Below are 23,539 nucleotides of genomic sequence, written 5' to 3' on the forward strand. Positions count from 1 at the left end.
TTTCTTTACACATTTCTTTATACAATTATGTCTCTTGATTAATTAGCATTTTTGAAAAAGAGGGTTTTTGGCTAGGCTTACAAGATAAAGTAGCCTCTGAGTCAGTGAATTCACTCTCAAGTGGGATCTGTATACAATACATAAGCTTCTACCTTTTATCTTTTGGGTTAGAATAAGGAAGAGAAAGAAACCGATATTTACTGAGTAGAAGGAAGTATATGTGCTTTAAATCATTGTTTTCTTCCCCATTTTACAAATGGGGGAAGGATCACTAAGGGTCACACAGACAGCAAATGGTGGAGTCAAATTTCATCTCTTGAAGTGTTCCCAAATTCATAGTTTGTCCATTATAAACACTGTCTTCCTATAGGTTTAATTTTAATGACATAAGTTTTTAGTGGAAACTAATGTCAACATATTACCATGGAGTGTAGAATTTGGGAAATTTTCTGGATATACCTTCAATTCCAGTTTTATTTGGGATAGTAATATACAAAAATACTGAAAATCTAGCCTCCTGGAGATATCCCACATATTCCTGAGGACAAAGTGGCAGGAAAGAAAGACCCTAAAATATGTCTGTAGCTCTTAGGAGTCTTCTGAAAACCACTGAGAAATATCTATAGTTATTAGGTTAGATATTATCATAGGCATTTTAAACTACACTGGCCATAGGCCAGTCAAAAGCAATTCTTTGGAATGCACAATACTTATTTATTAAAAAGAGAGAAAGAAAACAATGTAGTAGTTTTAATGTCAATGATTTTAAGCAGGTCAGATTCAACTAAATGTGTAAGCCAAAAACATTTTTATTTTATGTCTATTATTACTTTCTCACATCTTTTGCCCCTCATACTTCTACATTCTCCCAACTGGCAATTTTGCTTGAGGGTCTCAAAACTAACTCATTTTGTTTTAACCAATTAAAGAAAATCTTGGATAAAATGCTGATTATATTAGAAAATATGAGAAAAATCGATGCATATTTTACTTTTTAAGGTGAAATTCACATAACATAAAATTCACCATAGTAAAGTGAGTGATTCAGTGGCATTTAATACATTCACAATGTTGTGAAACTACCATCTCTATCTAGCTCCACAACATTTTCATCACCCAGAAAGAGACCCCATACCCTTTATAGAGTCACTCCCCATTTCTCCCTACCCTAACCCGAAGCCACTCTGCTTTCTATATCTACCGATTTTGCTATTCTAAATATTTCATATAAATGGAATCATACAATATGTGACCTTTTATGTCTGGCTTATTTCACTTCGCGTAATATTTTTGAAGTACATCTATGTTGCACATTCCTTTTCATGGCTGAATAATATTCCATTGTATGGCTATACCATAGTTTGTCCGTTTATTATTGATGGACATTTGGATTGTTTTCATCTTTGGGCTATTGCAAATAGTACTTCTATGTTCATTTGTGTACAAGTATTTGTTTGAATATTTGTTTTCAAACACTTTGGGTATATACCTAGGAATGGAATTGCTAGGTTATATGGTAATTATATGTTTAATTTTTGAGCATCTGCCAAACTATGTTCAATAACAGCTGTCCATTTTACATTGCCAACAGCAATTAACATGAGTTCCAATTTCTCCATATCCTTGCCAACATATGTTATTTTCCTTTAAAAAAAATTAGCCATCCTAGTAAGTATGAAATAGCATCTCATTGTACTAAGCATACTTTCTTGTCCTTGTTTGCCATTTGTATATCTTCTTTGGAGAAATGTCTGTTCAAACATTTTGTCCATTTTTAAAAATTTGGTTGTTGAAATTTTACAGTTATTACAAAATATTGGCTATATGTGTTGTACAATACATCTTTGAGCCTATCTTACACCCAATAGTTTGTGCCTTCCATTCCCTGCACCCTATGTCATCCCTCCACGGCTCCCCACTGGTAACCACTAATTTGTTCTCTATATCTGAGTCTTCTTTTTTGTTATATTCACTAGTTTGTTGTATTTTTAGATTCCACATATAATTGGATACTTGACCCTTATAAGATATTTTATTTGCAGATATTATATCCTATACTGTAGTTTATCTTTTCACTTACTCAGATGCACTCAATTATTTAATTTTAATGAATTCCCATTTATCTATTTTTTCTTTTGTTGCTCATGCTTTTGGTGTCATATGCAAAAACCATTGCCAAATCTGTGGTTGTGAAGATTTAGCCCTATGATTCCCCTCAGAGTTTTGTAGATTTAGCTTTTCTATTTAGTTTTTGATCCATATTAAACTAATTTTTATTAGTGTTGGGTGTCTGACAATACTCTTTTGCAAACTTAACTTTTGTTGTATTGAAAACTCTGCCCTGATATACCTTTGTGCCTTACCCTTCATGTAGTTATTGTTATAAATTACATTTTTGTACATTTATGCACAATGCATAGATTTATAATTATTGAATGATACATTTATGTTTTAAATCACATAGGAGTAAAAGAGAAGCTACAAAGCAAAATACAGTAATACTGACTTTTATATTTACCTATGGAGTTACCTTTACCAGTGTACTTTATTTCTTTGTATGGCTTCAGGTTACTCTCAAGTGTCCTTTAATTTTAGCCTGAAGGGCTCCCTTTAGCATTTCTTATAAGACAAGTCTACTGGCAACAACTCCCTTAGCTTTTGTTTATTTGGTAATATCTTAATTTTACTCTTTGTTTCTGAAATATAGTTTTGCCAGTTATAGTATTCTTGATTGACAGTTTGTTTTTTCCCCAGTTAAGTGGGAAAGACAAGGGTGAATTAAAGTGCCACAAAGCTCTCCTACTGTGTTTAAGTCATCTTTTCCTTGATTCAGCAATTGCTTGGTTGCTATAAACCCTTGATTATTTTCCAGAGTTTTATCAAGTTGATTCTGATAATTTTTACTTATTTTTCTGTTTCTGTGTAGGGTCAGGTTCTTGGAACTCTCTACTCTGCCACTTTCACTGACATCACACAATAATAGTTTATAAACATTTGATATCTTCATGTAGCCAGTAATTTTAGATTCCCAGCATCACATTCCTGTAATGTTTCTTCTGATGATCTAATTGTGGCCAGTGCTCATTTCTGGTTTCATAGATCCCTCCCCTTCAGACTCCTGAAGCTGATTTCATCCCAAATGCTCAAATATCACATTCATGTTTGCTCTTCTGGCTCTTGGCTGCCTGTGTCAAGATCTCCATGCTCTCAAGGTGTGAAGCAGAGTTCCAGCAGCCTCCAGGATGAAGGTCTGCATCGTCACCATGCTCAGCTCTGGTCTCAGTGCCTAGAGGACACAGCTTACCTTGACCTGGCCCTTCCTGCCACATGTGCATCTCTGAAGGATTATTCAACATTAGATTCACTTAGAAAGTTATAGGCCAGCATCACACACACCAGGTTTTTTTCTCTCCAGCAGGAGTCCTTCTTACGTTCCCACAGCAGTTCAGGGGCTCTTTCCCTTGGCATTTCAAGTTACGATTTAGTTGCCAAGAGACGAGATCACATGGATGGATGTGGGAGCCACTGTGGCTTAGAAGTTTGTCCTATCTCACAAATAGGAGCAATTATATCTTGCAAAATGTTCTGTGGGTATAACTTCTTTGGTCCTGGCAAGGGACAAACCTAGTTTGCATTCAGGGAAGTCACCAGTTAGGACTTCCCACCAAGTATTAATAAATCCTTCACACTCTTCCCAGCCCAAATGCAGTTTGCAAAAGAGGAGTTATTTTCAATCATAAGCAAAATTGCCTAATAACACAACTAATATTCCATCTTTATTACATGCCTAAGAAACAGCTATAAGTTACACCAAGTTTAAATTACTCTATAGAGAAGATGTTTGCTAACCCTTTACTCATTATTTCTTTATTACATATACATGATAAATCATTCATAATTACATATATAGAGATAATTTTGAGAGAGAAAAAGAAAAAGTATATATCTATTTCTATATAATGTGATATTATATTTCTCACAGACGTTGACTACTATTGTCCCTATATATTATTTTCCCAATATACTTATGCCAAAAAGATTAAAATATTAACCAACCTACAATCATTCCATGTTGTTAAAGATCATGTGTGAAAAAATTCACCAGATTTATTTTATCCTTTTGTATTGGGTATAAGGATTTACTTATACATGTTTAGAGAGCTTGGAAGTATTTGGAACAGTCTAGTTATTTATTAGGCCATAAATATGAATGTATGATAGGAAGAGCCATACAATGGTAATTTTTGTTTTAGTTTTAAAATATATCTAATTTTTATATTTCAAATTGAAATTTAAAAATCTCTTCTCAAAGTAAAACATGCTAGTAAGAAAAAAATGGAAAACTACCATATAATGGAAAACAAAAGTATAATTCTTCTGATTTTACCTTACAAAGAGAAATATTCATTGACATTTGTGTATTTTCTAGCATTTTTAGTCTATTTCTATAGATGCAGATACATTTAATTATATTATAAAATTATTAGCATGCTATTTTTAAAACTAGCATTATAATACAACAATATTCCTAATATTTTAAACTCTTAGCATTATTGGTAGTAGCTGTGTAGTATTTCCTTATAAAATTGAACCATAATTCTTAACTATTCTTCACTTTGGGCCACTCAAGTTGTTTGTATATTTTTTTAAATAAAAGTGTCAATATTTCTTAGACTCAAGTTTCCATTGCTTTCCCTGTATACCAAAGATCTGAGTGAGATTTTTGTTAGCAAATTTTCAAAGCTTCCTATTGTATGAAGAAGTTAATCACTGCTGTCCTGTGCCAATTCAATTTGAGGAACATTCATGAGCACTTAAAATGCATGAGACACTTCTGATCCAGCACTTAAGAAAATGAACTGAATGGCTGGAAAATCAGTTTTAGACATAACACATACAGATTGCAAAGACTTTTATATTAGAACTAGAATGAGTTTTTTGTCCACAAAGAGAAACTTGAGTTAATGGAATCTAAAGAATGAGAGGCCTTGGGGAAAGATATTGTTCAGATCTGATATGCCATTAAGAGATTAGATGCTTTTAAAGCTGCCAAGAGAAAAGTCCAAATGATACACATTCATGATAGTAATGGGAAAAGAAATTTAAAAAAGAATCTTCCACAGGTTCACTCAGCATAAAGCCACTGATTAAATAATGACTAGAAGGAAATTACACATTGAAGTGTAATATCATTCACTTGAATAACAACATTCCCTGAAGAAATATATTTGCTAACATTCTAATAGAACCCAGTGCATATTGTCTTCCAAGAGAGTTAAATTGATTCAGGAAATAGAGATGGTGATTTAGTTGTAATTCTTTGAAGGTATTGCTCTATGTAAGATAGAAAGCATACTTAGATTTTTCAAAAATCACTGAAAGCAGTTCTTGATAGAAACAACTATTGGGAATTTAAAGGAAATTTTTAGCCTGTGGAAACAGTAATAGTGGGTAACATATTAACTTACTAAGATATATGAAAACAGGAACAGAAGTATTGGACCAATTCAAAGGAGTAATGGATTTACTTGTAGTAGAGAAAACATTTAACAAGGTAATTATTATTAATGTTCTAAATACATATTTTATTTAGTAAAAACTAACTCCATCTTAAAAGATGACATTGAAAACATCAATCTTAGGATGCAAAAACTAGAAGGAAGTTTAGATATCATCAGCATCTTCATCTGAGCAAACAAAGGTCTAAGAATTTGCTATTAATTATCCAGTCACACATCTAGTAAGTAGGTACATAAGCCAAGATTACATGCAGCAGCAAATAAAAATAAATTCAGATGAAGTTGGCTTTTATTTATTTTTTTCCAAACTACATAGGTAATCAGTCCTAGAATAATGCAGTAATTCAATGATGCTATTAGGGGATGGGGATCTTTTCATTTTTTGCTCTGCTATCTTTAGCATCTAGGCCTTCTCTGCCAAGCTGACAACCTTGCGATTGAAAGATGGTTGCTTCCCACCTAAGACTCCCAATTACACATGGGTAGGAAATGAAAAACATGGTTAAAAAAACATAAAGAATTTTTCTTTAATGAGGCTTATATTTTTAGGCATATCCTCCTCAGAGGCACCTGTTTACAATTCAATTAGTGAGGCCTGTGTCACATATCCACTCTTATTACAGGGAGGCTGAAATTTTTATTATTTTAATTGAATATCTTTCTGCCCACACCCCCTCCCCCCCCGCAAACTGGAATTCTGCTAATGAATTAGAAGGATGTAATTGATAATGTGAAGGCAATTTGCATTGTTCACCACAAACATCATAACTATATACCCATCTTCTGGTGAAAACCTGTATTAATCAGAATTCTCCAGAGAAACAGAGATAATAGAATATTTATTTATCTATTTATCTGTCTATCAATCTGTCTGTCTATCTCTCTATCTGTTGACTTGTTTTCAAGAATTGGCTCACACATTGTGGGAGCTGACAAGTCCAAAATCTGCAGGGCAGACTGCCAGATTGAAAACCCAAGAAAGAGTTGATGTTGCAGTCTCAAGTCTAAAGGCTGTCTGGAGGTATAATTCTTTTTTCCTGGGGGACTTGTCTCATCTGTTAAGACCTTCAACAGATTGAATGAGACCCACCCACATTATGGAGAGTAATCTGCTTTACTAGGATTTAAGGAGTAAATCTGATTACTCATCTGATTTAATGTTAGTCTCATCTAAAAATGATCTTAGATGAGATTAGCATCTAAAATCTACTGATTTAAATATTAATCTCTTCTAAAAAATTCCTTTACAGTGACATGTAGTCTGGTGTTTGACCAAATATCTGGGTATTGTGGCCTAGGCAAGTTGACACATACAGTTAACCATCATAAATCTATCTCTCATCAATTTGGCACCCATAGATATCTCCTTAAACTATACTCAATCTCCAAAAAAAGACAACAACAGGTGATATGCTTCCTAACATGATACAACTATCCTGTATACAACTGAAAATGCACTGACTTGCTCCCCAGAAAAGGATACAAAGTTGTTGTGTGATGTTCTCTCTTCTCCTGATATCCTGTCACTTAAATACTATGATGTAAATTCAACACATCGTATATGATAAGAGAATAAGAGATGAAAGAAAAAATATATATATTTTTTCATAATTAAATGAGGAAGAAATACCCATGACAATTACAGTTCTCATTTCTATAACTAGTCGTGGGCATAGTTGGTATTTATAACTGCTTTATTCCACTACTCATTCCCTTTGCCCTCAGCAAGCACCTTAGCTGGTCATGGTTCTTTCCATGATGGAGTGACTCAAACCTTCATTCCTGAGGGGTCTGGGCCATTCGTGACACTGCCTGAATTGGGTTGTAGTTTTTCCATTGACTTTAATCACAGGGCATGATAACTCTAAGAGACACCAAAGGGATCTCCTGTATTCCAGACATAATCTTCCTTACCTCCACTGTGGCTAGAAGTTCATTGTTTCCTTGGTAATCAGGATCAATCATCTCATCTAGCACAGCACCTCCCTTCATTGCCTGTTGATTCAGTGGCATAAGAAACCGAAAGCAGCAAGGTAGCAGATATAACTTCCAACTCAGTGGAATACTTGATGTGTCTCCTGGAGGAATTGTTCTGCAATTTGGAACTAAGACTTCTAGGTCAGAAAAGCATAAGGTTGTGGGTACAGAAAGCAAAAATTTTGCTAGTGGACCACTAGGGGTAATAGTGAGTGGTGCCACCTCAATTTCCACCCCTGGATGTTTGAACCCTTAAATCCTGGTTATGAGAAAAATAGCATCATATATTGGACACTAATTCAGAGCATATACAGCCTCCTAGAGAACATTGCTCCAGCCCTGCTAGGTATTGCCACCTAGTTGGAGATATAACTGAGTCTTCCAAGGGTCATTCTGCCATTCTATCAAACCAGCTACTTCAGGATGATGGAGAACATGGTAAGACCAGTGAATTCCATGAGAATGGGCCCATTTCCACATTTTTCTTTTTTTGCTGTGAAGTGAGTTCCTTGATCAGAACAATGATCATAAATGTGGAGTATCATGATGGTAGAAATGGCATTCTGTAAGTCCATAGATTGTAGTTTTGATACAAGTGTTGCATGGAGGGAAGTTAAGTTCACATCCAGAGTAAACGTCTATTGCAGGAAGAGCAAAACACTGCCTTTTTTTTTCTTTTTTCAAGGAAGTTGTCCAACGTAATCAACCTGCCACCAGGCAATGGTTGATCACACCTGGGAATGGTGCCATATTGGGGGCTCAGATTGATTTCTGTTGCTGGCAGATTGGGCACTCAGAGAGTAGTCCTGGCTGACAATCAGTAGGAAGCTGGGGCTCTCAGTCCTATAACCAGAAGGAAATAAACTCTACCAGCAACCTTAGGGAACTTGTGAGATGATTTTTTCCAAGACAAGCCTCCAGATGAGAAAACATCCTGGCCAACACCTTGACTGAGCAAAGAACAGGCATACTGACTTACAGAAACCGTGAGATAATAATGTGTGCTGTTGAAAGCTGCTAAGTTTATGGTAATTTGTTAAACAGAAATAGAAAATAAGCCTAATAGAAAACCTTACCTAATCACTCTATTTGAAATTGCTATCCCTCCCCTTACTTCCTGCACCCTCAGCTTAAATTCATTTCATCCACAGCACTTTTCACTATCTACTATACTATACAACTTATTTATATGTTTTAATGTCCCGTTCTCTCAACTATGGTGAAAATTTCATGAAACAAACAGAGCTTTTTTCCTCCTTTGTCACAGATATATCAACTGTGCTTAGAATAGCAGCTGACAAGTAATGTACACTCAAGGAGTATTCGCTGAAAGACAAATGAAAATCTGTATCACATCCCAATAAGCCTGTCCTAAAGAGTTAGAAAGCTTGAATAACGTATAGAAGAGTAAATATAGGAGATAAGTCACAGGAAGTGTTCCTGGAAATCCTGATTCCAGTCTGGTTCTACCACTTGTACGCAACTCTGAACAAGTCTAAAACTTGCTTAGCTTCAGTTTTGTCATCTCTGAGTATGGACAATAATGCTAGACCTGTTTGCTCACATGCTTATTTTCAGAGTCAAAGTAATGTATATAATGTTGCTTAATAAATTTTAAGGAACAATATTAATTCTAAATGAAGAAATACAGGTGGCCAATATATATGTAAAAATATTTCTGCTTCCTAGTAAACAAATGAATTATAGGCAAAACATTAATGATATATCACATATTGACTGTCAAACAAATTTAGTAGGGCTGCTACCCAATATTGTGTATATTCCCAATATACTGTTGGGAAGAGTGAAATGATGGTATAAAGCTATGAATAGCAGTTTGGAAAACCTCAAAAAAGTGCGTGTTTATCTTTTATTCTAGCAGTTTTTCTTGTAGGAACCTGTCTTTTGGGTGTAATTAGACTAGACAGGTGTACAATATATAGATATAAGAATGTTCATAAAAGTTTTGTTTGCAATTGTAAAACGATGTAATTTACCTAAATGTTTAAACACAAACTGATGCGTTGTTTAAATGGTATCTTTCGCTCTCTCTCTCTTTTTCTGTCTCTTTCTCACATTGAAGAAACCTTTGCCACTGTCTGAACACCACCATTAACCTGAGGCTAGGATCATTATAACTTTCCCAACCATCCAACTCAATGGGTTTTCCTGAGACCATATCTGAGGACTAATGACCTGTGTTGCCCTTGTGACATTCTGTTTCTCTATAGACTAAGAGAAGTAAATCAGTGGGAAAGTAGAGTAGACCCTCTGAGATGGTATCATAACCAAAGAATATTGATTCTTTGTTTTTTCATCCTTATGGCATATTTTCAAAGTATACATTGAATTATATGTGAGCGTACATTATAATTTGTTTTGCAATGCAGTAGCTAAGCCACACAATTTCCTTTTAACATACTTTTAATTTTCTAATTCTTGCTGACTGTCATTCCTGTCTTGACATTTATCACTAAGAATTTATTTTGAGTGATTCTCAGTAAATTGTTGAGGAAGCTTTTGAAATAGCATTGATATTTCCATAAGCCTCACAGGTATTATCTTGTATATTCATTTGTGTGGAACTTAAGTTTTCTTTCCATTTGGCATTCTCAAAAGAATTTACTTGGTTTCTATTTTTTGCCTGTCAAAATTACTCTACTTGATATAAAATATGATGTAGGACTTTATTTTTCTGCAGAAAAATTCAAGAAAGGATATAAAGACTGATAAATTTTATCCTAAAACTGACCAGAGTATTTGACCAGGCCTATAATCTCTGCAACTAAATAGTCCCTAAATGTTAGTCAAGTTTATTTACCTTATCAGGAAGTCTGTCACTGAGATAAGAAAATTATGTGTACATAGAGGGAGATTGAGATCAATAGGAACACTTGAATATAGTTTGGTGCTCCTTGACAACCTCTACAAGAAAAAACAACATTTGCATTCTTCACTTTGCTGTACACCTGAAACTAACACAACATTGTAAGTTGACTATACTCCAATAAAAAAATAAATAAATGTACACAGTTCCCTAAATCATAGCCATATCAATCACTCAGTTATATCACAGATAATACAACACTACTGCCATTTGGTAATTGACAGACTCCTTGCTTTTTAACTATTATGTCAGTGGAAATGGATTAGGTCAAATCATAATGGTTAATTTGAAACAGTAAATAGTGAAATTCTTGGCGTTTCATATACTTGTTTTAGAAAAGCTTAACTTTTTTTAGAAGCACTGTACTTTTACTTGCATATATATGCATATTTATATAATAGAAATTAACATTTATTCTAAAAATTTTATTAAAAATAATCAAGTCTATCTTTCTTAATTGTTGTCTCCAGTTACCCAAAGAATCTAGTAGGAAAAAAAATTACGTCTGCTTCTTAAAATATCGCTATTTATAAATAGAATTTTTAAAACATCTTTGAATGTTAGTTCTTTTATTGGTATTGCAAATTTCTTTATTTTACTTGGCACTTTGATTCTTTTAAATGTTTATTTTAGAGAACTTATCTTCTCTTTTCTTTCAAATTCTCTGTTAGCATCCTCCTCCTAACCCAAACCCTCTCTTGATTGAATATCTGTTTCTTACAGTGGCAGGTGGTATTTCTCAGTAAAGGTAGTGCATATCCTTTAGGTCACTCAATTATGCACATCCAATAAATCACTAATTTTACTTTTCCTCTCCACTGCAACTCCCTTAGGAAAGGCTTTTATTGTTTCTTACCTGGTTCATGGTAATATTCTATTTATTGGTTGCTTTGTCTTTAATCTTGTTCTATGGCAAAGTTTCATGCATACTGACGCCAAAAGAATCTTAATAAAATGAAAGTCCTACTGTGGCACTGCATTATTTAACTCCTTCAATGTTTCCTACAGTCACATTTAGTCATATGATAGACAGGGTTCCCCATGATTTGGTTGGACCCCATAATTCATCAATTCTCATTACTTCCACAAATACACTCTGCTCTAGCCATCCTTCTTTACATCGTGCATTTTTCTTTTAGAGTATGCATGCTTTTATTTCTATGTTTATACAAAACTGGTTTTTTTTTTCCCCCAAAATATCCTCTCACTTCCAACATCCAACCCTTCTTCTTCATCCTCTTTTATATCCTTCAAGACCCAGATCAGATGTGACTTTTCCCAGGTAGCCTACCTGGGGATTGTTTGGGCACCCCTGTTCTGTCCTCGTATGGAACAATAAGAATACCTCAACCACTGATTGCCATTATCTCTTCCTGTGTGTCTTTTCTCCTTATTTCTGTAAAATGCATATAAACATACACTCACACACACTTGCCTGCACATATAGTCACAGATACAGAGACACACACCAGAAAAAAGTAAAAACATTTTCTTTACTCTCTGAAAAATATCCCAGCCATTTAACAGAATGACCATTGCTGGTGATCAATAAATTGTTGAATGAGTCTTGATATGACTTCAAGATTTTAGGAAATAGAGATGACCAAGACTATGAATATTTAAAATCTAGAATTAAAACTTTCTTGCCCTAGTATCTCTAATTCTACATATTTTTAATAACAAATAATTTAATATGTATTAGAAAATTGTAGCTACATTTAATTGTTATATCAGTGCAATGATATATGTCAAAATTTTACTTTCTATGAAATACTAGTACAATTTAGATATTTATGACATGGTTAATCTTTTATTTAAATTCAACTCTAAATAAACTCCTTCACAAATATGTCAATGCAAATGATCTCAAAATATCTTTGTGTTATGTTAAAATAAATATTCTAGAGTAATCTCATACATATATATGCATATATATGTATATATACCTTATATAAATCCCTTTAATTAAAGTATTAGAGATTATTTGAAGTTTAAGTTATGGTTCTATGTAGGAGAAATTCAGCAGATACAATCTAGGATGACCAATAATCTAATATTATTTCATTAGCATGACTTTTTTTTTTTGGCTGCACTGCACAGCTTGCGGGATCTTAGTTCCCTGACCAGATATTGAACCCGAGCCCTTGGCAGTGAAAGCATAAAGTCCTAACCACTGGACCACCAGGGAATTCCCTAGCATAACTTTTTTTGAAGTAGGAAAATACCTAATTTGGAGGATCTAAGTGATTCTACATAAATCAATAAATATTTATTGAGTAGGTCTTTTATAGATCAGGCATTGTTCTAAGACCCTGGCATACATCAGTGTATACACATAAGGCATTTATTAAGATTTTGTTCAACCACTTCATAAAAATGTGATTAGTATATGTTTTATTCTCGTAAAGTCCTATTCTAAGACTCTGACATATCACGATTGCATAACAACATGAGCTCCATGAGAAAAAACAGTACTTTAATCATTTTTAATGACTATATACTGTCTCTGTGAAAGACTATAGTGAAAATATTTGGGGCATGGGACCACTTTGGGGTCTCTTAAATCATGCTACATACATGGCTATTTATCAATTCTATTCAAGTTGACATGTTCTTTTTCTGGCCTTCAGCCCCCAAACTGAGCTCCTTTAATACAGATGAAACATATGCTCAATATAAAAAGAATTTACCCAAAGACACTTAATTTTCTTCCCAGATCTTGAATTACTTGGTAAATATGCCTGGTATTTGAGGGGAAGGATTATTTTAAATCACATTAGTAGAGGGCATTTGTCTTATGGATTAACATAAGACATTTACTCTTCTTAAAAAATATGAAAAGGATCAGACACCTTTCTAATATAGAGCACATCAAAATATGATGGAATTTATCATATATAACTGAAATACACAAGCTTAATTGAATTTATTTAAAAATTAGGGGTTTATAAGACTCCAACACTTCATCTAAATTAGGCAGAGAATCTTGGCAGGAAACAATAAGTAAAGAAGAAATTTTTCCTTTCCAATTTACCAGGGTATAGGCATATCTTTTGATATAGTGTAATAATATGTTTTGGCATTTTTTACAAGGCAAAAGTGCAAGAAAATATTTTGTTAGAAGTGGATGGTCACAAATGCTGTGTTTTCCTTAGATGAGATCAAAGATGATGTACTGGAAAATTCCAACAACAACAATAGTAACTTTGACATTGCCATAGACCTAAATACTGTTAATTATTTTTGTATTTTTTAATAGAGACTCAAAGAACTAAAACAAAGGGAATTTGCTCGAAATGTAGCATCTAAATCCAGGAAAGATGAAAGAAAACAGGAAAAGGCACTCCAACGCCTGCACAAGCTGGCCGAGCTAAGAAAGGAAACTGTATGGTGAGTCTACAGTAAAATGTTAAGTTTTCTTAAAACATGACAACAAAAAAAAGGAACTGAATAAAGGGCACAAATCTATCTATTTCTGTACCCAGAATAAGACGCTCACATTTTCATGGCTTTCTGTGGGCTGTAAACACTAAATTGAATTTGAGTTTTATGCAAACACCTGTTTAATGCACATTTCAATAAAAAGCCAAATTACTATAATTTTAGTTTGTCAAAAAATTAATTTTACATTATTCTTCTCTTTAAGCTATCTTAGTTGAAAGCTATTCTATTTCTTGGCGAAATTCAAAACATTTGATTGAAGAAGAGACCAAAGCACCATCTCATAGCCATTGTTATAAATGGAGTTTTAGGAGGAACTTACTTTTTCATTGAAAATTTGGAGAACTTTTATTTGCAATGATCTTTAGAACACATATGGAGCGAAAAAGAGAGGTTCCTTGCTCCATATGTATTCTTAATATATAAAGGTCAGGAGGGCCCTATGCATGTCAGAGGTAGGTTGAAATTAGTTTCGCTGTGAATGAACTCTAACTGGACTATTAAAACTTTACAACTCTTACACTTGGACCTGCTTCTAACAGAGAGCAGCTATAATGTTATAAATCAGAACTTAAAAATTCAGGCCAGGACAATGTTATGAAAAGATAGCCACCCTTAGGCTACCCTCCACCCCACCCATTAAATAGGCCTCTCTGATTATTATTTAAAACAAAGCTATTTTATGCCAAATTTATTTTATACAGAATAATGTTAGGGGATATTGACATATCAAAACATTGTTTGAGATGTCAGCTTTAGAAAAGTCAAAATAAAATTTAAATATATCTGGAATCCTATAGTGAACTGTTAATATCAAACATAACCTCTGTTGAATTATACCAACCAGATATTTTTATTCTGTGTAGTAAAAAATGAAAAATTATACAAGTGCAAGTTTACCTTTCATATTATCTCGGACCTATGTAATTTAATTCATTTGCAAATGTAAAGTCTAATATATTAAGAGAAGTAGAGCTGATAATAAGATATGTACAAAAGAAGCAAAACTTCTTATCTAAATTACTTTTCTTAGCACACATAAATATTTCACATTACACTGCTCCCCCAGGCACATGATTTTCCCAGTAATTTGGTGCCTCTAATGAGGTGTAAATTAAGTAGTGTTGCTTCTTAATATCAAACAAGGTAATAAAACAGTCCACTGTGTTAGATACTGAAGAAATTATTCGATTAAAAAAATTTGGACCATTTATAACTTCTGAGAAACTAACTTTTCAGAAAAGCATGGAAAATTCTGAACAGCATAATTCTTTTGGGGTAAAGATGATACTTAGGTAGTTCTTTGTTTATGTGCTGGACAGTATCATTCTTTTAATAAGAGCTCACTATTCATGGTATACTGTAATTCCAAATAAATGGAAACCACATCATAAGTATAGTCTTTTCCAATATTTACTCTATATAATGATATAATGGATAACTTCAGGATAATTTTTAAATATTAAGAACAGCCAATCCAAAAGACTCAGAGCTCTCATTGAGCATATCACCTGGCCTTTGGTAGATACTCAGTGAACACTGGTTGAATTGAATTGTTGAACTGAATTCCCAGCCCTGCTTACATCATGACTGAGAGTTTTTCTTTAACTTCCTTCATATTCTCCATATAGGATCAATGATGTTGAGTGTTTGTGAATTAAAAGTAATTTTATTTTAGAGAGTTCTGTATTCTAAAATGTCGCTGAAGAGGCCATGGGGGTAAAAAAATTCTTGGTCTGGAAACACTGGCTGAGAGCATAGAAATGTCTTTGACCGTTGCTGTTAATAGCTATAAAAGTAACTTCAAGACATCATCTCCAAGTTATCCCAAACAATATCCAATAACTAAATTAAATTGCAGTTCTATGGAAGGCAATTGCACTACATGAAAGTAATTATCTTACAAAGATTTTAAAACTTGAAAAAATCCTTACGTTGACATTTCTAAGTTGTAAGTGTTTGAGTATTTTTCCTCAAGTGTCCTTTCTGAAAACACACTTTTGTTTCTTTTTGTAGTGCTCCTGGAAGTGGCCCTATGTTCAAGTCAACAACTGTTACTGTGAGAGAAAATTGTAATGAAATTTCCCAAAGAGTTGTTGTGGATTCAGTTAATAACCAGGAAGATTTCAAATGTACTTTGATTCATAGCCAAGAGAATGCTAAAGGTGTTACCACTGTTGCTACAGATCCAGAAAGCGTGAAAAGTTATACCGCCAAAAAGAGCCAACTTGGAGATCAAGCCCAGGGGATTCACAGACACAAAATTGGCTTTTCTTTTGCATTTCCAAAGAAAGCATCCGTGAAGCTGGAGTCCTCAGCTGCAGCCTTCTCTGAATGCAATGATGATGCCTCTGTGGCAAAAGGATTTAGCAGAAAAAGTAGATTTGTCCCCAGTGCTTGTCATCTTCAACTCTCTTCACCAACAGATGGGCTTTTGAGTTATGAGGAGAAAGCTAATTCTTTTCATCCACCAGAAGGAAGGTGCACTGACAGAGAAACTGCTCAAACTCAAGAGATGAAAGAAGTTTCTAGTGAAAAAGATACATTACTATTACCTCCATTTTGCCAGTTTCAACTCCCTTCATCATCTGATGCAGATAATTGTCAAAATTCAGTCCCTTTAGCAGATCAAATTCCACTGGAAGATGTTATTATTAATGAAGACATACCTGTAAGTGGTAACACTTCTGACTTGCTAGGAAATAAATCTATAGTTCTTGATATGGCTAATGACTGCTTGTCTTTGCAAGCTACCGTAGAGGAAAGTGTTAAGGACAATGATGCATCCACGATTGAAGCTGAATGTAAAAATCACAGCCCTGACATGTTGGCCCCTTTAAATTCTGAAGAGGATAATATAACCCTACATAAAAAAATGGATTTATATAAAAGACCATGTGAGCCATTTGTACCCGTACTTAACAAAGATGGATCCACAGTTCTTCAGTGGCCATCAGAAATGCTGATTTACACAACTACTCAACCATCAATTTCCTATAGCTGTAATCCTCTCTGTTTTGACTTCAAGTCCACTAAATTAAACAACAATCTAGATAAAAATAAGCTGCCCTTAAGTGATCTTTCTTCTCATCAGAAGGGAGAAGACATTTGCAAGAGACCAGTTTTAGATTGCAAGGACACATCTGTGACAGGACTTACTGATCATGAAATTGGAGGTAGCAGAAATGGATATACCCAAGCCACTCCTCTTTTGGCTGATGATACGCTCTCCAATAGCTGTGATTCTGGAAAAAATGAGAGTATGAGTCAGAGGTATAAAAATATTTCCTGTAGGATCAGAAAAACAAAAATATATGCTTTTACTAAAAATCAGATAAAACAGGATGCTCTTGGTGGCAAATACAACAAAATAAGATTGAAAGATACTCATGAACCCTGGTTCCATAAAAGTAGAAGAAAGAAAAAAAGAAGAAAGTTATGTCGCCATAATTATGGAAAGAAAATCAAAGAATCAGAAACTTATTTCAAAATGGAAAGAGAAAATAGTTACACTGATAAAACTAGGAAAAATCTACTGGAAACAATTTCAGAAAAACAGTTTTTAGCTACAGAGCAATTATTGGACTCACAGCAATTACCTGATAAAAGGCCCAAATCAGCATCCATATACTTAAGTGAAAATGAAGAAATGTGTAAAACCCAGAACACTGAATACAATAATAATAAGAATATTATTATCAGTTCTAAAAACCACGGTAAAAAGAGCTCAGTTGTTTTAAATGGACAGTCCAATTCAACAATGATACATTCTGTGAAACATAATTTAACATACTCCAGAACTTACTGTAGTTGGAAAGCCAAAACGTCCAGCTGTAGTCAAGATCACAGCTGCCTAGTTCTTCAAAATGAAATGAAATGCATGAGTCAGAACCAGGCAGTTAAAAGAGGTTATAATTCTCTCATTAATGAATCAGAAAGATGCCATCAAAAACGTAGACAACATTCATATTCTTATTCTTCAGATGAAAGTTTAGATCAACAGAATTATCTACCAGAAGAATTTTTCAGGCCACCCCGCACTTCTGCTCCTTGTAAGCCTAAAAGGAAACAGAGGAGATTCCACACCAGTTTTGAAGCTTTGGAACTCAAAGAGAAGACAGGTTATCCCAGGAAAGGTAATTCTTCCTTACATCACCAGGATGAAATAATAAGTGAAGACAGAAAAGAGGAAATAAAACCACAAGAAACTGCAAATGTCAAAAGGAACTCAGAACAAATGGACCAAGTAGAAAATAAACTGGATCTGCCCGCTAGCAGTCCCCTTCCTTCTGAAACCAATGGTGAAACTGAGCAGGTCGTAATGGAGACCACTTCTGGTGAATTGTCAGAGATTTCCAGTGAACCCACCACATCAGTCTACAGAGCTAGTGCCCCAACAAAAGAAGAAATGGACAGTACCTTGCTTGAACACAAAGAAAGAAGTGAGAATACAAATATTAACGAGAAGCAAATTCCTTTCAAGGTGCCTAGTATTGAAAGGAACTTTAGACAGTCACAACCTAAATCATACCTTTGTCGTTATGAACTGGCTGAGGCCCTTCCACAAGGAAAGATGAATGAGGCATCAACTGAGTGGCTGTATTTTAATTCAGGAATCCTTAATGCACAACCACCATTACCATTCAAAGAAGCACATGTCAGTGGCCATACCTTTGTAACAACGGAGCAGATCCTGGCTCCGTTAGCTTTACCAGAACAAGCATTATTGATTCCAATAGAAAACCATGACAAGTTCAAAAATCTACCATGTGAAGTCTACCAGCACATCATTCCGCCGAGCATGCTGGCCAACAAGGTCAAATTCACTTTTCCTCCAGCTGCCCTCCCACCCCCTAGCACACCTCTGCAGCCTTTGCCTTTGCAGCAGCCCTTGTGTTCTACCTCTGTAACCGCTATCCACCATACTGTTTTGCAGCAGCATGCAGCAGCTGCTGCAGCCGCGGCAGCAGCTGCAGCTGCAGGAACCTTTAAAGTGCTTCAACCACACCAACAGTTTCTGTCCCAAGTCCCAGCTCTCAACAGAACATCGTTACCTCAGATCTCAGTAGGACCAGTAGGACCAAGGCTTTGTCCTGGGAATCAACCAACTTTTGTTACTCCCCCTCAGATGCCAATCATTCCAGCTTCAGTTCTTCATCCTAGCCATCTGGCTTTCTCACCTTTACCCCATGCACTCTTTCCTTCACTGCTGTCCCCCCACCCTTCGGTCATCCCGCTGCAGCCCCTCTTTTAGTCATCACTATGAAAGGGAAAGAAAATATTCATGTGAAAACTATTGCTATACACGTTAATGCTCATCTGAGTGGATAATTGCCTATTTAAATGGTGGAAATAAACTAGGCAAAATATGGCCTCATTGATATGAAATCATTTACTATAAGTGTAATGATGCAAATAAATTCTTAAGCTTCTGATATATAATATTAGTAAGGCACTGAATAGTTTGCAAATCAATATAATATATGCTGTATATTAAAATGATGTCTTAAGAGTATGTATAATGTATATAAAATATATTTATAGTACTGTAATTTATGTTGTAAAGTATGCTCTCTGTTTTTTTTTAATCTTTGTGTATTTGCACCTATTTAATGTTTAGACAAAGCTGATGGCACTATGTTTTGTACCATGTTCCTTGAAACTGTAAATTCAGTGAAAAATCTCTCTTGCAATAAATTTTTGTTAAATATTTAAGTAAATCAAACCCTTGTTTTTAGTTGGTTTTCACTATTTTGAGACTGTATAGTAACAATAGGGTTTGAATTTATATTGTTTCTTCTGTTTATTGGCATCTCTGAACCTCAGAGGATCAGCAAAATATCTTTGACACTCTGTCAATACTTAAACTATAATACTATCGTTCAGAATAAGTTTAACAAGTCCGTTTGCTTTTCTGTTTGTCATAATGTTGCTTATACTCAAAGTTGACTATATTTCATGAACACTTGGCCCTCTAAATAATAAACCATGGAAGTTCTTGTTAAAGTAATGCTGGCATTTGGTGCGGTCTGGGGGTAAATAACTACAAAACGTGCAAAGTATTTAGTGTCGTTCCGGGAACTATTAAACAGTACTAGTAGATAAGAAATAGCAAGTAACCAATATAAGTTCTTATAACATTTTTGTATGTCAAAATTATCAAATGTATTGTATTTATTTTCAATTGTTGCAGAGAATATACATATATAAGAATGTTGGCATGGATTAAGGAATAGGTTTAATTAATTAATCACTAACCATTATATAACATCTTGGGAAGAATGGCATAAACACAATCTGGATATACTCTTAACTGAGAATCTGGAAGTGGGAAAGAGAGTGAATAAATAGCTGTTCCTTCTGCAAATCTTTCTAGTAGTCATGTTTCTATCATATTTCCAAATCACGCAGGAACAATTAGAAAGTCTCCATCCATATCACCCTTCCAGATTCTGCTATATTTTTAATGACCTCTGCATTCTTGTTCACTCAAGTGCTGCTTCTATGTGTACTAAAGAATATAATTATTTAATAGAAAACTAGGGAACATCACACTTCCCATAAGAGTTTCTAATGTGTACCTGCCTCAGTCCATGCCACTGGTTAAGACAAAGTCTGCATGCCTGGTGGAGAGGATTCAACTCACCATGTGCAAATGATAAAGGATTATGGTAGCCTAGCAATGAATCCAGGCAAAAGAGAGGCCAACTGAGTCCTTCTAAAGGAAGAGCAACTTTTAAGTGATACTGTATTGAAGAAATGCTATTTCATAAGCTTACTGTAAGAACTGAGTTACCCTAAAAATATTGAGCATAAGCATATATTCCCATAGCAGAATAATATATTGAATTCTATTTTAAGTAGAGTAATAAGGGGGAAAATCTATGTTGTTTACTTTCTTGATTATGTGCCATAATAATCATTGATTTAAAGGTTTTCCTGAAAAACAGTTGTGAAAGACTGCATGATTGACAAATAAGAAGAAAAAATAATAAAAGAAGAAATTTTATTTCAAACACTCTAAGATAACATGTTCCAAAGATGGTAACTAAAATTGGAATGGGTGATTTTTCCCCAAGCAAAATATTTGAAACTATCTTTGAAGATAATATAGGTGGGAATATCTACTGAGGAATGCTGACCCAGTTTGTTTTTAATGTCAGAGCAGGATTGTTTCTGCTGTTTAAAATCAAACCAAGTGTTTCACTTTAAAATATGCAGATTTTCTCTCTTTTTTTGTCATCTTCTGACTATCATCCCACATGTTCACCTCTTACCTCTTGTTCTTATTCTTTAATTCCTTTTTTCCCCTGATCTTTTCCTTCTTAATTTCACTGTAGACATCATTTGTGTGTATCCTCTGCTTCTTTCTCCATGCTGTCATTCCTTTTATTTTGTCTTCAATTCTGTTGCTCTCCTACATTTATTATTGTTAAAATAATGCATTTAGGTATGCTTAACTTTTTAGTTGTAGCAGAATATACTTGCTTAGTAACTATATAATAGAAATTTCTAGAAAGTTTGAGGAAGAAAGTTCTCAGTTAAGAGTAGTTGAAACTCAGCTTGGTAGATAAATTGATTGGTTTTTGTGGATACCAGTGGCTGGACAAGAAAAGAATGTTAGCTGAGTATGTCGAAGCCATTCTTATTACAAACAATTCATTTAGATACTTGATATCTTTGATAAGATATTGCTCATGTAGTCTGGGCATCTGTTATAAGTTCGGGACTCAAAAATGTATGATGACACACTTGTTCATCTATTCTGATAACACCAACTCCAGAATCAAGGGAATCAGGCCAATGGGCTGAAGATCAATAATAAGCAGAGCAATTAGACAGGTAAGTCAGGGTGGACTCATCAAGCAATGAGGCTGTCAGAGGACCACCAGTCAAGCTCATATTAGTGGCAGCAGGAGTCAGGCCAGTGTAGCAGTCATACACTGGAAGTAGGTTTGGGGACGGCCAATGGCTTGTCCATAAGTCCTGGAGCTAAAATCCCAGTCCCATCCAGATGTAAATTATTGTACATTCTATATAATTGGGGAATTTAAATGATTCTAACACTATCTCTTACCCACCATCTCTGGTCTGCTAGTTATAGGCATTGCTATAGGTTTGTTATTGTAAATCTGAGTGATTTGGAATATAGAATAAAACCTGAATGTAGAAAGTAACAAGTAACTACTGTAGCCAAGTAACAAAGGAACTCACATTGGATGACAGGAAGGAAACAAGGAAACTCATCTACTACTACTTCAACTTCTCTCTCTCTCTCTTTCTCTCCCTTCCCTCTCTCATATATATATGTATATCCAAGTCCTTTCATGTGTTGAAGCCCTGTATAAACTGTCCACAGGACATCTCAACCTAGATATCCGCTATGTATTTTGAACCCAAAACTCAAATCTGTGATCTTTCTTTATAGGTACCACTGAAACCTATTATTTGTCCTTTGTTTCAAAGCTCTGTGAATGTCATTATAATAACAAAAAAAATTTTTTTAAACTGTTCCAAGTCAGAAGCCAGGGCATTATGCCCACATAAAAATTAATCAATGAACCCTTTTAGCTCTATTTCCTTAAGTTTTTCTCAGATATTTCTCACCAGTATACTCTATATAGTCTAGTCCTAGTAGTTAATAATCTGAATTGCTGAGTTGCTGTTATAAGTTAATGTCTCTTTTCCCAATTTCCAATTCACTGCTCCCCACTGCTGCCAGGGCTCCATTTTTTAAATGTAACCTTATTATGACACTCCTCTACTTTAAAGCCTATTATGGGTACTCAATTATTCTCAAGATAAATATCAAAGTCCTTAGCAAGTCATGGAAAATCTGTGGTGAAGTAGATGCCAGCCTCCCTAGTCAGGACCATCCATTCCAGAATTTCTCTAGGCCAATCACTCTAATCTACTTACAATCATCTTCAAGTTTGTGTGAGCATGTTCTGTAATCCCGCAATGCTTTCCTCCCTATGCTTCTTCACTTGACTAACTACTAATGAGTCACAATTCAACTTATGTCAATTTTTTTTTTTAGGAATTCTTACCCAGATTCCCTCTGTCTCCAGATGTTAGCTTCCTGTCCTCTATTTTCACCTGGAATACTGTGCTCAACTATTGTTATGAAGTATTCTCTGTGTTGAATATATTGTCCTGTTCTTCAAATTCACTAAATTAAGAGCTCCTTGAGTCAAAGTACCATTTTAATGCATAGTAAACACTCAATAAGTTTGTTAAATGAGAAGATAGAATGAGTTGGGAAAATGTAATTAAAAACTATGCAGATTGTATTACAAAGTTCCAGAACTGTTATCCATTTTTACTCCAAACTTGTTCTAAATCAGTCTGAAAAAATATATAATTTTCCAAAATAATTAGGGCTTCAAAACACCATTTAGCATGAATAACTTATTTTTTAATGGAATTATGAATTATTTAAAATAGAACTCAGTGGGGGACTTCCCTAGTGGCACAGTGGTTAAGAATCCACCTGTCAATGCAGGGCGCATGGGTTTGAGCCCTGGTCCGGGAAGATCTCACATGCCACAGAGCAACTAGGCCCGTGCACCACAACTACTGAGCCTGCGCTCTAGAGCCTGCGAGCCACAACTACTGAGCCCATGAGCCACAACTACTAAGCCCGCAAGCCACAACTACTGAAGCCCGTGTGCCTAGAGCCCATGCTCTGCAACAAGAGAAGCCACCGCAATGA

General features: G+C 34.7%; 1 protein-coding gene across 1 annotated transcript in view; it reads left to right on the forward strand.

The window, feature by feature from the left end:
• Nucleotides 1-19,433, forward strand: part of ZNF804A (zinc finger protein 804A) — a 305,324-nt gene extending 285,891 nt beyond the window's left edge. Inside the window, 2 exon segments of the mRNA XM_036857047.1 lie at nucleotides 13,643-13,773; nucleotides 15,841-19,433. Coding sequence (XP_036712942.1) covers nucleotides 13,643-13,773; nucleotides 15,841-19,078 — 3,369 coding nt within the window. The 3' untranslated portion in view covers nucleotides 19,079-19,433.
• The last annotated feature ends 4,106 nt before the right edge of the window (nucleotides 19,434-23,539 follow it).

This window comes from Balaenoptera musculus, chromosome 7, assembly GCF_009873245.2.
Source record: "Balaenoptera musculus isolate JJ_BM4_2016_0621 chromosome 7, mBalMus1.pri.v3, whole genome shotgun sequence".
Classification (NCBI taxonomy): Eukaryota; Metazoa; Chordata; class Mammalia; order Artiodactyla; family Balaenopteridae; genus Balaenoptera; species Balaenoptera musculus.